Below are 15,485 nucleotides of genomic sequence, written 5' to 3'. Positions count from 1 at the left end.
TTAGCTAGTAGTGGATTGAAGTAGAATTTGGAGTAATGCATGTTTATGGGTAGTTAGTTTGTAGAATAGACAACAGGTGTACATGTGTGTGTGTAAATAACATGTGAACCCTATGCCATCCTGACCTATACTTGCACAAGTCATAATCCTATTCATTTTAGTGATTTATTAAAATGTATGTGAACTAAATTAGTGATGTGGATTTAGAAATTATATTGTCAGTTCATTTAATTTTTATTTTTATACTGTAAAGTCGTTTCACTTTTATATTTTTATATTGTCAAGTCATATAACTTTTATTTTTATATTGTCGATTCATGTAACTTTTTTATTTAAAAAAAAATAAGTCTCACTTTTGTTCTTAAAAAATTGTGAAAGACAGTACTAAGCGGTATTACGTATGACATTTTGTAATCACATAACTACACTCCTGGAAATTGAAATAAGAACACCGTGAATTCATTGTCCCAGGAAGGGGAAACTATATTGACACATTCCTGCGGTCAGATACATCACATGATCACACTGACAGAACCACAGGCACATAGACACAGGCAACAGAGCATGCAAAATGTCGGCACTAGTACAGTGTATATCCACCTTTAGCACCAATGCAGGCTGCTATTCTCCCATGGAGACGATCGTAGAGATGCTGGATGTAGTCCTGTGGAACGGCTTGCCATGCCATTTCCACCTGGCGCCTCAGTTGGACCAGCGTTCGTGCTGGACGTGCAGACCGCGTGAGACAACGCTTCATCCAGTCCCAAACATGCTCAATGGGGGACAGATCCGGAGATCTTGCTGACCAGGGTAGTTGACTTACACCTTCTAGAGCACGTTGGGTGGCACGGGATACATGCGGACGTGCACTGTCCTGTTGGAACAGCAAGTTCCCTTGTCGGTCTAGGAATGGTAGTACGATGGGTTCGATGACGGTTTGGATGTACCGTGCACTATTCAGTGTTCCCTCGACGATCACCAGAGGTGTACGGCCAGTGTAGGAGATCGCTCCCCACACCATGATGCCGGGTGTTGGCCCTGTGTGCCTCGGTCGTATGCAGTCCTGATTGTGGCGCTTACCTGCACGGCGCCAAACACGCATACGACCATCATTGGCACCAAGGCAGAAGCGACTCTCATCGCTGAAGACGACACGTCTCCATTCGTCCCTCCATTCACGCCTGTCGCGACACCACTGGAGGCGGGCTGCACGATGTTGGGGCGTGAGCGGAAGACGGCCTAACGGTGTGCGGGACCGTAACCCAGCTTCATGGAGACGGTTGCGAATGGTCCTCGCCGATACCCCAGGAGCAACAGTGTCCCTAATTTGCTGGGAAGTGGCGGTGCGGTCCCCTACGGCACTGCGTAGGATCCTACGGTCTTGGCGTGCATCCGTGCGTCGCTGCGGTCCGGTCCCAGGTCGACGGGCACGTGCACCTTCCGCCGACCACTGGCGACAACATCGATGTACTGTGGAGACGTCACGCCCCACGTGTTGAGCAATTCGGCGGTACGTCCACCCGGCCTCCCGCATGCCCACTATACGCCCTCGCTCAAAGTCCGTCAACTGCACATACGGTTCACGTCCACGCTGTCGCGGCATGCTACCAGTGTTAAAGACGGCGATGGAGCTCCGTATGCCACGGCAAACTGGCTGACACTGACGGCGGCGGTGCACAAATGCTGCGCAGCTAGCGCCATTCGACGGCCAACACCGCGGTTCCTGGTGTGTCCGCTGTGCCGTGCGTGTGATCATTGCTTGTACAGCCCTCTCGCAGTGTCCGGAGCAAGTATGGTGGGTCTGACACACCGGTGTCAATGTGTTCTTTTTTTCCATTTCCAGGAGTGTATGATGGACAATTTCTGTGAATGCAGTTGAGAACGTGAAAACGAACCGGCTAAACTCTTACGAGACAGCGGGAGCAGCGAGGAGGAGGACTAGGACACACTGTCAGCCGGGTCACTTCTGGAGCGCGGTCGACAACAAAAGAAGGGTGCGGGGCAAACACTTTGCCTTGCACTGGTAGTTAATGGCCCGCCTTACCAGTGTGACCCTTCATGGAGGCGATGACCTGAGCTGGCTGAGCGGTCCACCGCGCGGATATCCATCTGTTGGCAAAGCACCACACACACGCGACCGTGACGTGATGGCCACGGTGTAACGACAGAAGACAGGGGATGAAGGGGCGTCGAGCCTTTTGACAGGTACTGTCCAGAGAAACTTGCAGGCGTCAACGACGACTATCAACATTTCCTGGCGGATGGCCACTGTCAAGCGACAGCAAATCATGGTTCGGTGTTCTCTGGTCGCTAAGGGTGGCACAAAGAAGACCCATTAAGTGTCATCCTTGCCCAGGAATATCAACCTGGCGTGTTAAACGAGGATACCGCTCGAATTTGATAACACAAATATGGAACCAAATCGAGATGTACGTGACACGGGCCACCAAGAGAAACTTCATGAGAGGGCAGAGACGGCGGGATTGCACGCAAGAGATGAAAAAAAAAATGGCTCTGAGCACTATGGGACTCAACTGCTGTGGTCATTAGTCCCCTAGAACTTAGAACTACTTAAACCTAACTAACCTAAGGACACCACACCCATCCATGCCCGAGGCAGGATTCGAACCTGCGACCGTAGCAGTCGCACGGTTCCGGACTGCGCGCCTAGAACCGCGAGACCACCGCGGCCGGCACAACAGATGGACAAAAATCCCTACTGACAGCTGCGGTGACGAAACCCCCCCCCCCCCTTCTTATATTGTGCCTCGGAATAGTGGAACTACTGAATGTGTCAGTGAACAGTGATTATACGGTTCTTAGTTCAATGCATATACGTGTGTTTCTGTCAGAGAAACTTTGACTCGTGTGTTTTGCTGGGATTCGATTTATTGGTGTTTATTAGACTGACTCTAGTATTTTGCAAGTGTTTTATTTATTGGTGTTTTTTTGGCGTTGACTATTGTACTTTCAGAGCTGTTTTATTTATCAATGTTTGTTTTGTGTGTGATGTATTAGATTTGTGATATTTTGTTTCGTAAATTCATTGCTGTGGCATTGCTTCGTCTATCAGTCAGATAGCTCTTCATTCTCATTGGACTGTGATCGATTAGCCTTTGCATGGGGCATATTTATAGTGAGAAACCCCTTAAGGGTAACAATCACATAATTAATTGTTCGCTAACTAACTGAAGTATAGTAGAGTGATTAAATTAGTGCCACAAAGTTATTTTAATTCTACAAATTATTAGTTTTATAAGATACAGAATTTTTTTGCGATAGCCACCTCGTAAAACATGTTTTTTCTCTTATATATATATATATATATATATATATATATATATATATATATATATATATATATATATTGCTTTTGCGGATTTTGCATTGTAATGTTTTGCTTTATAATACTGATGTTATTTTCATGTTTTTTAAATTGCTGTGGCACCTTTGCTATTTTCATAAATTTTACTTGTTAATAAACAGTCATAAATTTTCCTGTGATCAGTTGCCTCTTGCAATGAGCAAATACTGGTGAACTCCATAAGGGTAACAACCAGAAATTACTTTCATATTAATGACACAGGAACCATTGCTTTTACTTGCTGACCAAATTAGGTCTACACTATCTTTTAAATAGGTGTCACAGATTGTTTATTTTAGTCTTTGAAATTGGTAGATTCTAGAGATGTGTTGAAATTATTGTGTTTTAGCATATAGCTGGTGACCTTTTGCCTTTTGTTTACATTTTGATTTAAGTTGGGTGTGAGAAGCCTGCTTGGGAATGTCCTAGCATGGCCAGGAAATTCCCTGCACAGTCTTTTCCCGGAGCGTTGGGGTTATGAAAGGTATCTGTTGGATTCCTTTCATGTTAATTTCTAAAATCTGTTGTCATTTACGGCATAAATTCCTCTTCTAAATTTACTGTGGTGTTTCTGACTGTCTGGGAGGAGACTGAGCAGTGAAACGTGTTACTTTTACACATAAACAAGAACGATCTATCACACTACTACACTTTAAAACACAGTTTATATGTAATTCATGTCACACAGTCTCATACGGAACCTACATCCGCTTTCTTTTATATACTGTATATGATAAGATACTGTCATCCCCCTTCTGTGTGAGAGGACGAATGAGCAAAGGTATTTCTAGTCACATGCTCGATGGTAGCAGACAAACCTGTCTGCTAGAGAACAGTAGGACCAACATCGGAACAGGTAGCTAAGCTTTCTAGAAGCAAATAAGTTTCTATTCTTAGTATGGTCCTGTCCGACCCTTGTCATGTTGGTATAGGGAGCTGCCTGTCTGGTCACCTCCGTTTTGTATTTGTGAAGCACGCTCGGTAGCGGGCCAGATCAGTCTGTCCGCGGCGAGCGTCTGAAGTGGTAAGATCTCCGGCTAAGCGCGTGTCTGCTAAGTCCGTAGGACAATGGATTTCTTAAGTTCAGCCTAACTGAAAATTTAATCACCTTTATTTCAGGTTTTAGCTCTAAAATATCTAATGTTATCTTAAATTGCAACGCAGTGTATTTAGAGTGTCAACTTCAGAATATCTTCCAGTAGTTGCTTTGTCACTACTTTATGAGTAAAGTGGAACCACGTGTTGATCAGAAACTCTAACTAAGATCATCAATCTTAAATGAGGATGTGCGTGAGATTATAACGTCTCGTCTTAACAATATTTTGCAATATCGCAACTTTTCTTTATGTTCAACCCACGTGGGGTGTACTTTGTGAGACCAGTACCACGTGCTTATACAATTGTTTGACCCATCAGGTTAATAGTAAGACGATAGTAACCAGTTCGAGGTTTTTCTTTTGTAAATTGCTTTTCGATCTAATTTATTTTAATTATCAAAATAATTGTGGAGTTACACTCTTTGTGTAAACCAAGTTGACCACGTGAAGCATGTGGTGTAATCATCAAAGTAGCCCTCAGCTATTCTTTTCGGGAAGATTTCACAGAGAGTTAGTATGAATTTAGTACACCGGTGTGTGGTAATTACATGACGGACAGGATTGCGCTACGAACGTAACTTCTTTGGGTGAAAATTGAATCGGCTGGTTGTGGTTAATTTCCTCTTGCATATGCTTCAACGTTCATCGTGTGTTATTTTATGAATGTAGTGTTGTATGTAGTCTCCCAATCTTGGCTCCATATTTGATGTGTTCCGTAAGATTACAAACTCACATTTTCACAATCCTACATAAGGCACCAGCTTAGTTATGACTCAAGTTTAATATGCTGAAATTTCAATGATCAATGTTAAAATAAATTTCCAAATATAAACTGATTTATTTCTTTTTATTTAAATTCTCTTTTTTATATATGTATCACCGGTTTTCTTATGACTATTAAAAGATTATAATTAATGTTAGTCTGGTTGGAGATTTGGTAAGCTAGACTGGATACCTGGTGAAACAGTTGCTCAGTAATGCAAGGTTAACTTCCTCAGATAGCTCACAGCTTTTAACCCGCTTTTATTGTCTATCAGCACCGCTTTCACAGCAAATTAATGCAACAACATTACACCTGTACAGGCCTTACTGGATACAGAAAATGTTAGACTACTGCCCTGGCCAGCACATTCTCCAGATCTCTCACCAACTGAAAACGTCTGGTCAATGGTAACCGAGCAACTGGCTCGTCACAATACGCCAGTCACTACTCTTGATGAACTGTGGTATCGTGTTGAAGCTGCATGGGCAGCTGTACCTGTACACGCCATCCAAGCTCTGTTTGACTCAGTGCCTAGGCATATCAAGGCCGTTATTACGGCCAGAGGTGGTTGTTCTGGGTACCGTTTTCTCAGGATCTATGCACCCAAATTGCGTGAAAATGTAGTCACAAGTCAGTTCTAGTATAATTAATTTGTCCAATGAATACCCGTTTAAATGTTCAAATGTGTGTGAAATGTTATGGAACTTAACTGTTAAGGTCATCAGTCCCTAAGCTTGCACACCACTTAACCGAAATTATCCTAAGAACAAACACACCCAGCCGTGCCCGAGAGCGAACTCGGAACTCCGCCAGGACTAGCCGCACAGTCCATGACTGCAGCGCCTCAGACCGCTCGACTAATCCCGCACGGCCTTTTAACATCTACATTTCTTCTTGGTGTAGCAATTTTAATGGCCAGTAGTGTAATTCCTTTGTTATGTGAAGAAGGAGACTGTAGATGTATATGTCAACGTTGGTGATCTTGGAAATAACACTGATGCGGAGATCTTTTCACGGTCAGATTTAGCAACAAACCTGGGAAAAAAAAGTCCTTGAATATACCGGGCCGAAAAGAATGACCAGGAACGAGAGATCGACTGCTTCATGTTATTGCTGGAGACGAATGTTTCCCATTTCTAACCTGTCTGATGATGACTTATTCTGGTACAGAATTAGACGCCATTTCTAACCTATCTGATGATGCCTTATTCTGGTACAGAATTAGATGCCATTTCTAACCTATCTGATGATGCCTTGTACTGGTACGGTATTAGATGACCAATCAAAAAGTATACGGTTAGAAACATATCGGAGCCCAAAGAGGTTCAGAAAACGCGTTTGCAATAGTGTGCCGGAAACTTAGGATGTGTCGATTTCCTCCAAAACTACTTCAGACGTTAGTTGAGTCCACGGCACTTAGTGTTGCAGCACTTGTGTGTGCTATTGGGGGCCGTACACTAGATTAGGCAGATATATCAGTTTCTTTGGCTCTTTAGTGTAGTAAACAAGACATTAGAAGTAGTAAATGAGTTTTGCTGTTTGGGCATCAAAATAACTGATCACTGCTGGAGTAGTGAGGATGCAAAATGCTATCTGGAAATAGCAAGAACAGCGTCCCTCGAAAAGATAAAGTTGTTCATATCTAATTTAATGTTCGTTAACGACAGAAGCTGAAGAAATGAATTAACATTCTGCAAAGGCCGGGACTTGAACCCAAGTCTCCTGCTTACTAAGCAGATGTGTTGTCCACTACATTACCTTGTTATTGTGGCTGACAAAGCAGTATGGACTACCTAATATAGTGCCCTTCCTAACAAAAACTTCGATTCACATCTCAGACCACCTTAATTTTTTCCTTAAATCGTCATTATTGGTATATCATCCCAGGTTTCTACGTAGTGCCTGTATCTCAGGTGTAGATGACCTATTCATCTGACGTAATTATATTTACCTGGAGACATACTGATTCTCAACTTTATCTTGATGAGGTAGAAACTGAAGTAATTAATTAAAATTTGTGTCAAAGGCAGTATTGAAACCGGGTCTCCTGCTTATTAGGCAGATGTTTTATCCACTTCACCACCCTGACATTATGAATGACAGCTGCACAGACTAGCCTTGTCCAGTGCCTGCCCTACTTTAAAATTCATGTGGACTTGCTTCAAATGCTTCGTAATTTAGCAAATCGCAGAGAAAGAGAGGTTTATACATAAAATCCACTCTTTGCAGCAAAGTCGGGAGGGCAATGGACCAGGTTAGTTTGTGCAGTTGTCAGCCATAGTGCCAGGGTCGTGTAGTGGATACAACATCTGCCTAGCAAGCTGGAGACCTTCGTTCCAGCTCCAGTCTTGGTACAAATTTTAATCATTATTTCAGCTTCTATCCTCATCGAAGATGAAGTTGAGACTGAAGTTGCCTCCAAGGAAATATAATTACATCAACTCTAATTTAATGTGTTAAGAAGTATTTTATGAAGATACATGTGTGTAGTGCAGCCTTGTACCGAATGATAAACAGCTCAGACAGGAAGAGTATAGGAGTTCTTGAAATGTGCTGCAGATGACTGCTGAAGATTAGTTGGGTAAATGGGATAATCAATTAAGAGGTACCAAACCGAACTGGGGAAAGAAGAAATTAATAGCACAACCTAACTAAAAAGAACGGAACGATTGATAGAATGCAGCCTGAGACGTTAATAAACCGTCATTTTGGTAATGGACGGAGATGTGACGGCTAAAAATCTAGAGGGAGACGATGTCTGGCCTACAGAAGACACGTTCAAATGGATGTAAGTGCATTAGCTGGGCAGATACGAAGGGCCTTACACAGGATAGACTAGTGTTGAGGGCTGCATCAAGTAAGTCTTCATTCTGGAGGCCACAACATAACATAGACAAGACATTGATTTCAGCTATGTGGCGTTGGTGTTGTATTAATTACACAAACCATAGCCAATAACTACAAGTGTAGCATACTCACGTATATATATATTCTTTGTAAGAAAAAATCTTATTTGAACTTCTACTTACGTAAATATATATATTCAATTTGTTTGTAATTCATACAAACTTCCATTTTTATTCTGATCTAGATGAACTATTGCATACTATACTTTCAAACCACGAGGAAGAGGACTGCCTGCATAAGATTTCGTAATCTGACTTGAAACATATGTATGTAATACATAAAGTGGAAAGGTTGTTACCAGACATCTCTAAAAAGTTGTTGGTCGATTCACTTCAAGTCTCTACATTCTGATAAAACAATGAAGAAAATTAATGAAAAATTATATGCCGAGCAAACGAATTCCTATTGGGAGAAAAAATTACAGCGGCAATATCCGTCATAGAGATAGTACCATCTCTTGATAGCGAGATGAGCGAAAGCTCGACAATTTGACAAAAACGTGGGTCAAACTCTTATTTATTTATTGATTAATTGCGTTGTTACCTATTGTTACATATTACGTACATCCTAGAAGATATTCTAGTTCATGTTCCATAATTATTTCCATTACTAAAACCCACAGTACCAGAGAAACTCTAAGATAAATCGTGGATATAGTACCAGTAAAAGTCACTATATGGCAGGTCGATCAAAAGATCGAGCGGAAGTCGAGACATTCTGAACAGTGACGTAAACTTTTCGAACAGTTCGAGTCGTTCTCAAACACAGTCTCACTTGAAAGAGTGAAAACTGAACCGAAACAATAGAAGACGAATTCTCGAAAATCGCAATGAGGTACTTATCGTAAAATGTAAAAACAGATGGCGCAACTGATCATATTTTCATATAAGGAAAATATAAAGTTTGCGAAAATTTGCTTACAGACATGAATTTAAAGTGCTAATAGAAAATCATTTAGTTCCTATAAAAGCTTAACAGAAATATCGATTTTCTGTTTATCGAATACGGATAACGAAGCACAACTTAATGTTCTCCAGAAGGGAAAGTTTTAAAGGCTTTTGCATCACCATTTCTTATTTGACAGCTTGCAAAAGTAAGAACCGGACGCCTAGAACCTGATTTTTATGAATACCAGAAGTGAAGATGTATTGATTCGCCGCATTCCGTTGACACCAAATGATTCAGATGTGCCCTTCGATTTAAAGCGACTGCAGTTTTCTATGCGGCTTTCATTCGCTATGAGTATCAACATGGCACTTCGCCTCTCACTTTGTGGGGCAGATATCAAACTTCCCGGCCAACGCCGGGCACCGCAATTTGTTCTTAATTAAATGATGAGATGGAGTGAAAGTGTGTACATTTGGAACTATCTGTCAATTTCCTTCTTATTGCTCCTTTATAATCGACCGATTAGCGGTTCTCAAAAAGGTTTTCTAAAATAGTTCACCAATTCTACAATTTCAAGTTCGCGTGGGCTTCCTTCAGGTGCTTCGTAATGTAGCAAACCAAAGAGAGAGAGAAAGGTACGTACCTAAAATCCACTCATCACAGCAAGGCCGGCCATGCAGCTCTACATCTCGGGGATCTGCAAGAAATAAACTGCCTGAATTTCGTCAAATGTAAGGTTCAATATATAATTAAGAGCAAAAGTTATAGTTTAGTGCATTGCTTTCAGTATTACTTAGTTTGAATGGTTTCATTGGCATACCTTGGTTCATCTGCCATCGAAGCTTATCGAAACTTCTTATCAGCCATATTCCATACCCAATCAGAAATATGCCCTTCATCTGTGGAAAAACAACGCTTGATTATAATCGGTGAAGCGCATGAAGTGCTAAAATTTGTGCATTAATACATGTAAGACACTGTTATCAGAGTTTTTATGATAAACGAGACAATCTTGATGACAAACAGCGTGGAATCAGTGGCCTGTTCACATATTTTATTTGGATAATCAAAACATCTGAACAGAGATTCGTTCCGGAAATAGCCAAAGTGCTCTGTTGGTAACTTTGTGTGTAACTCAGTCCACAGCTACGAACCAAATCACCATTAATATGGATAATTAAATGTCGATCGGTTTTCATTGCAAAGAAAACGTTTTTAACACGAAATTGTCGAGCCTGTTTGTCTAGTGAAGGCAGCGTCAGGCTACCACATTTTTGTTACTGCGCTGGAGAGGAACTGACTGCACGGCGCCTGTTGAACGATCATCACCGCAAACTTCGTGCAAGTCGGTGTGGTTTTATCTTAACTTTACTGTTCTACCAATGGAGGTGTCGTCTTCATCGCATCAAATGGTATACAATCTGTTATCCGCCAATGAGCGCCTGTTTCGTATTAGTGTCATGGCTCAGTGCAGTCGCTGTCCATAGAACATCGATTTTTCTGTCACGGTCACGAAGCGAAGTGGCACTGCCTTAAAAATACAATTGGCATTTCTAATTCGATCTGTTGAGACTGCCTTTTCGGCTACTATTCTATTGCGTCCAGATCACTGTTACTTTCCGAAGGCAAAGTCAAATACCATTGCACTATTGTTGGGCCTCTGTATCCATTACATTGTAGATCCGTGGTTCCCAGCAGGAGGTCCGCGGACCCCCAGGGGTCCGCCCGCTATGCCAGAGGGGTCCGCAAGATGCTATTAGAATAAAAAATATATTAAACATCTTTCGTATGACTTTCTTGTGTTGGCGGCTTCCTGCGTGAGCAGTTTTAAGCTCAATATTTTTTCAATAATGAATATGTCAACGTTCTTCCGAAGCAGCAAAAATAGAAAACGTATAAAAAGACTCTTAATTTGGCTGTTTAGGTACTTGATACTGTGATATGACAAGGTACCAATCATGCTCGATGAGGGGGTCCTCGAGAAAATTTTGTTGGGAACCCCTGTTGTACATGGAGGGAGCGATAGGAATCAACTCGTTTCCACCATTACACAGCCACTGCATATAGGATGCGTTTGCGCCTGCCACGATATCGCGACTTATTCGTTAATATGTTCAACCATATAATTCGTCGTCAATGTATCAGTTACGTAAATCGGTCGTCATGGTACCGACTTGGTCCCTATCCAGGTGAATTAGAAAACGTTTTATTTCATTTTCGTATCCCTGTTGGTCTCGTTTTCTTAATTAATTAATAATAATAATAAAATAAATTGTTGCAGGCAACGACTGAAAAGGATTTTTTTAAGTGGCAGAAACCATGCATGATTAACTCCGATTTTGTCTCATTCTCTATTGAGTAGCTAGTTGTAATGTCTAACAACAATAAATAAATGCAGGCCAGTATCATCTGAAGGGCCAGGACTTCTGGATTCGACCCCTGCGCATCTTGTCTCCACCCAACCTGAGCTGACTATATCTGCTGGATCGAATCCAAGTCCGACCAAGAAAATTTTCAGTGTGCCTTTTATATGTATGACCTTCACCTATCAATTATATGGAGAGACACCAGGGATGATATGCAGTTCAGATTCCACGATAAACTGTAGGTTCCCTTAACCTGGATTGGTAACTGGGGTAGGTTAGGGACTCGCAAGGCGTCGAATTGAAAGACTTGCACTCGGCCGTAGAGCCACATACAATTACTATTAACGTGAAATCATATGTGCCCACTCACAGAACGGCCTCAAATTAGTCTATTGCATTATTCTGTTTTTGTTAAGCATTATAGTCTGGAGAGTAAAACACAAAAACAACCAGCAGCGATTGAGTAGCGCTGCTGCATGGCTGTAGCACACACACAACGCAGCACATGAGGCGAGAAATGGCAAGTCGGTCCGGCAGTGAAAATGTGGCTACGGTGTTTATCGATCTGACAACTGCTAGAGGTCGCTGGAGCTGGTCATTTTTCAATCGCAGAGCACAGCAAGTTACAGCGGATATCGTCGTGATAGGGAAATGGAAACTTTAACAGCAGAACTGCGAAAATGCCTTGAGAGGCATAGTGTAACATTTTGTGTTTGTCTTGCACTCGATTAGTCTACAATGCCTTCTGTTACAGTAACAGACTACCCACGCCTTCCTTGCCCTACCTGACTCACCCAATATACTGTCATGCTGCAGCGCTTCTTAGTCGCTGCTGGGATACTAGTTATTCCTTGGGATTAGCTGTCATAATTAACACATTTCCTTAAGTCGACTTAAAATGTGTATCACACTAGACTAATCTGGACCCATATTATCAAATATGTACTTCGAATTCCACTTTTGAAACCCTTTTTTTCCTTGGCCATTAAGCAGCTTCAGATGTATTTAATCTTTTTATTATCAGATCACAGCCGATTTCATGGCACTGAAAATCACATCCTCAGCTGACATGCAACTAAGTCACAAGAGCTAAGTAGCCTTGAGCATTGAACCCAACATTCGCTGTCAGACCAAACTAATGAATCCAAACCAGCCAGGCACAGGGATCAAAGTGCAAATTGCTCAGTAGAACCATAGCTGTAGTCTGTGAGCGTTTTCAGAACATGAGAGTCGAATGACCAGTATTTCAGAAGACGCAGTCACATCCCATGTTCCGGAAATGCACACAGACTGGACAAGTGGCTCCACCAACCATTTTCAACTTGGATCTCTATTTCGTCTCTACATCTACACTACTGGCCATTAAAATTGCTACACCACGAAGATGACGTGCTACAGACGCGAAATTTAAACGACAGGAAGTTGCTGTGATATGCAAATGATTAGCTTCTCAGAGCATTCACACAAGGTTGCGTACCACCACGTTTCCGACTTTGATAAAGGTCGGATTGTAGCCTATCGCGATTGCGGTTTATCGTATCGCGACATTTCTGCTCGCGTTGGTCGAGATCCAATGACTGTTAGCAGAATATGGAATCGATGAGTTCAGGAGGGTAATACGGAACGCAGTGCTGGATCCCAACGGCCTCGTATCACTAGCAGTCGAGATGACAGGCATCTTATCCGCATGGCTGTAACGGATCGTGCAGCCACATCTCGATCCCTGAGTCAACAGATGAGGACGTTTGCAAGACAGCAACCATCTGCACGAACAGTTCGACGACGTTTGCAGCAGCACGAACTATAGCTCGGAGACTATGGCTGCGGTTACCCTTGACGCTGCGTCACAGACAGGAGCGTCTGCGATGGTGCACTCAACGACGAACCTGGGTGCACGAATGGCAAAACGTCATTTTTTCAGATGAATCCAGGTTCTGTTTACAGCATCATGATGGTCGCATCTGTGTTTGGCGATATCGCGGTGAATTCTCATTGGAAGCGTGTATTCGTGATCGCCATACTAGCGTATCACCCAGCGTGATGGTGTGGGGTGCCATTAGTTACATGTCTCGGTCACCTCTTGTTCGCATTGACGGTACTTTGAACAGTGGACGCTACATTTCAGATGTGTTACGACCCGTGGCTCTACCCTTCATTCGATCCCTGCGGAATCCTACATTTCAGTAGAATAATGCACGACCGCATGTTGCAGGTCCTGTACGGGCCTTTCTGGGTACAGAAAATGTTCGACTGCTGCCCTGGCCAGCACATTCTCCAGATCTCTCACCAACTGAAAACGTCTGGTCAATGGTGGCCGAGCAACTAGCTCGTCACAATACGCCAGTCACTACTCTTGATGAACTGTGGTGTCTTGTTGAAGCTGCACCGGCAGCTGTACCTGTACAGGCCATCCAAGCTCTGTTTGACTCAATGCCCAGGCGTATCAAGGCCGTTATTACGGCCAGAGGTGGTTGTTCTGGGTACTGATTTCTCAGGATCTATGCACCCGATTTTCGTGAAAATGTAATCACACGTCAGTTCTAGCATAATATATTTGTCCAATGAATACCCATTTACCGTCTGCATTTCTTCTCAGTGTAGCAATTGTAATGGCCAGTAGTGTACATCTACACAGATACTCCGCATGCCACCGTACGGTGCGTGGCGGAGGGTACCCTGTACAACTATTAGCCATTTCCTTTCCTTCTCTACTCGCAAATAGAGAGAGGGAAAAACGACTGTCTATATGCCTCCGCATTTCGTATCTTATCTTCGTGGTCCTTACGTGCAGTGTATGTTGGCGGCAGTAGAATCGTTAGACAGTCAGTTTCAAATGCCGGTTCTCTAAATTTTCTCAATAGTGTTTCCCGAAAAGAACGCCGCCTTCCCTCCATGGATTCCCATTTGAGTCCCGAAGCATCTCCATAAAAGTTATGTGTTGTCCTAACCTGCTGATAACAAATCTAGCAGCCCGTCTCTGAATTGCTTCGATGTCTTCCTTCAGTCCGACCTGGTATGGATCCCAAACACTCGAGCAGTACTCAAGAATAGGTCGCATCAGCACCTATATGCGGTCTCCTTTACAGGTGAACCACTCTTTCCTAAAATTCTCCCAATAAATCGAAGTCGATCATTCGCCTTTCCTACCACAGTTCTCATATGCTCGTTCGACCTCATATCGCTTTGCAACGTTACGCCCTGATATTTATACGACTTGGCTGCGTCAACCAGGGCACTAGCAATACGGGAACGGAAAATTATAGGTTTGTTCTTCCTACTCATCCTCATTCACTTACATTTTTCCACAATTAGGGCTAGCTGCCATTATTAGACTAACTGGAAATTTTGCCTAAGTCGTCTTTTACCCTCATACATTCACTTACCTTCGACACCTTACCGTACACCATGGCATCATCAGCAAACAACCGCAGATTACTGCCCACCACGTGAGCCAAATCATTTACGTATATAGCAGCAGTCCTGTCACACTTCCCTTGGGCTCTCCTAACGATACCCTTGTCCGTGATGAACACTCGCCTTCGAGGACAACATATTTGGTTCTTTCAATTAAGAAGTCTTCGAGCCACTCTCACGTATCTGCGAACTTATTCCATATGCTCGTACATTCGTTAACAGCATGTAGCAGCATACCATGTCAAATCCTTTCTGGAAATCTAGAAATATGGAATCTTCCTGTTGCTCTTCATCTGTAGTTCTCAGTATATCACTTGAGGAAAGGGCAAGACGAGTTTCGCACGAGCGATGCTTTCTAAAACCATGCTGATTCGTGGACGTAAGCTTCTCAGTCTCAAGAAAGGTTATTGTATTCGAACTGAGAATACTTCCAAATATTCTGCAGAAAACAGAAGTTAGGGACATTGGTCTGTAATTCTGCGTGTCCGTTGTTTCACCCTTCTTATGTACTGGAGTCATCTGAGCCTTTTTCCAGTCGTTTGAGAGTTTGTCCTGGACCAGAGATTCCCCATAAATACAAGCTAGGTAATGGGCCAATACCGTAGAATACTCATTGTAAAACCGAAATGGGATTCCATCCTGACCTTCTGATTAACTTGATTACAAATCTTTCAGTTGTCTCTCTA

At 42.7% G+C, this 15,485-nt stretch overlaps 1 protein-coding gene across 3 annotated transcripts in view; it reads right to left on the bottom strand.

Moving 5' to 3' along the window:
* The window catches only part of LOC126281553 (uncharacterized), a 205,052-nt gene that overhangs the window by 61,522 nt on the left and 128,045 nt on the right, over positions 1-15,485 (bottom strand). For all 3 annotated transcript variants that reach the window (XM_049980619.1, XM_049980618.1, XM_049980620.1), the window contains exons 3-4: positions 9,840-9,918; positions 9,663-9,716 (exon numbers count right to left, since the gene is read on the bottom strand). In XM_049980619.1, coding sequence (XP_049836576.1) covers positions 9,663-9,716; positions 9,840-9,918 — 133 coding nt within the window. The remainder of the gene's footprint in view (positions 1-9,662; positions 9,717-9,839; positions 9,919-15,485) is intronic.

This window comes from Schistocerca gregaria, chromosome 7, assembly GCF_023897955.1.
Source record: "Schistocerca gregaria isolate iqSchGreg1 chromosome 7, iqSchGreg1.2, whole genome shotgun sequence".
Taxonomy (NCBI): Eukaryota; Metazoa; Arthropoda; class Insecta; order Orthoptera; family Acrididae; genus Schistocerca; species Schistocerca gregaria.
This window is presented reverse-complemented; position numbering and strand designations above follow the sequence as displayed.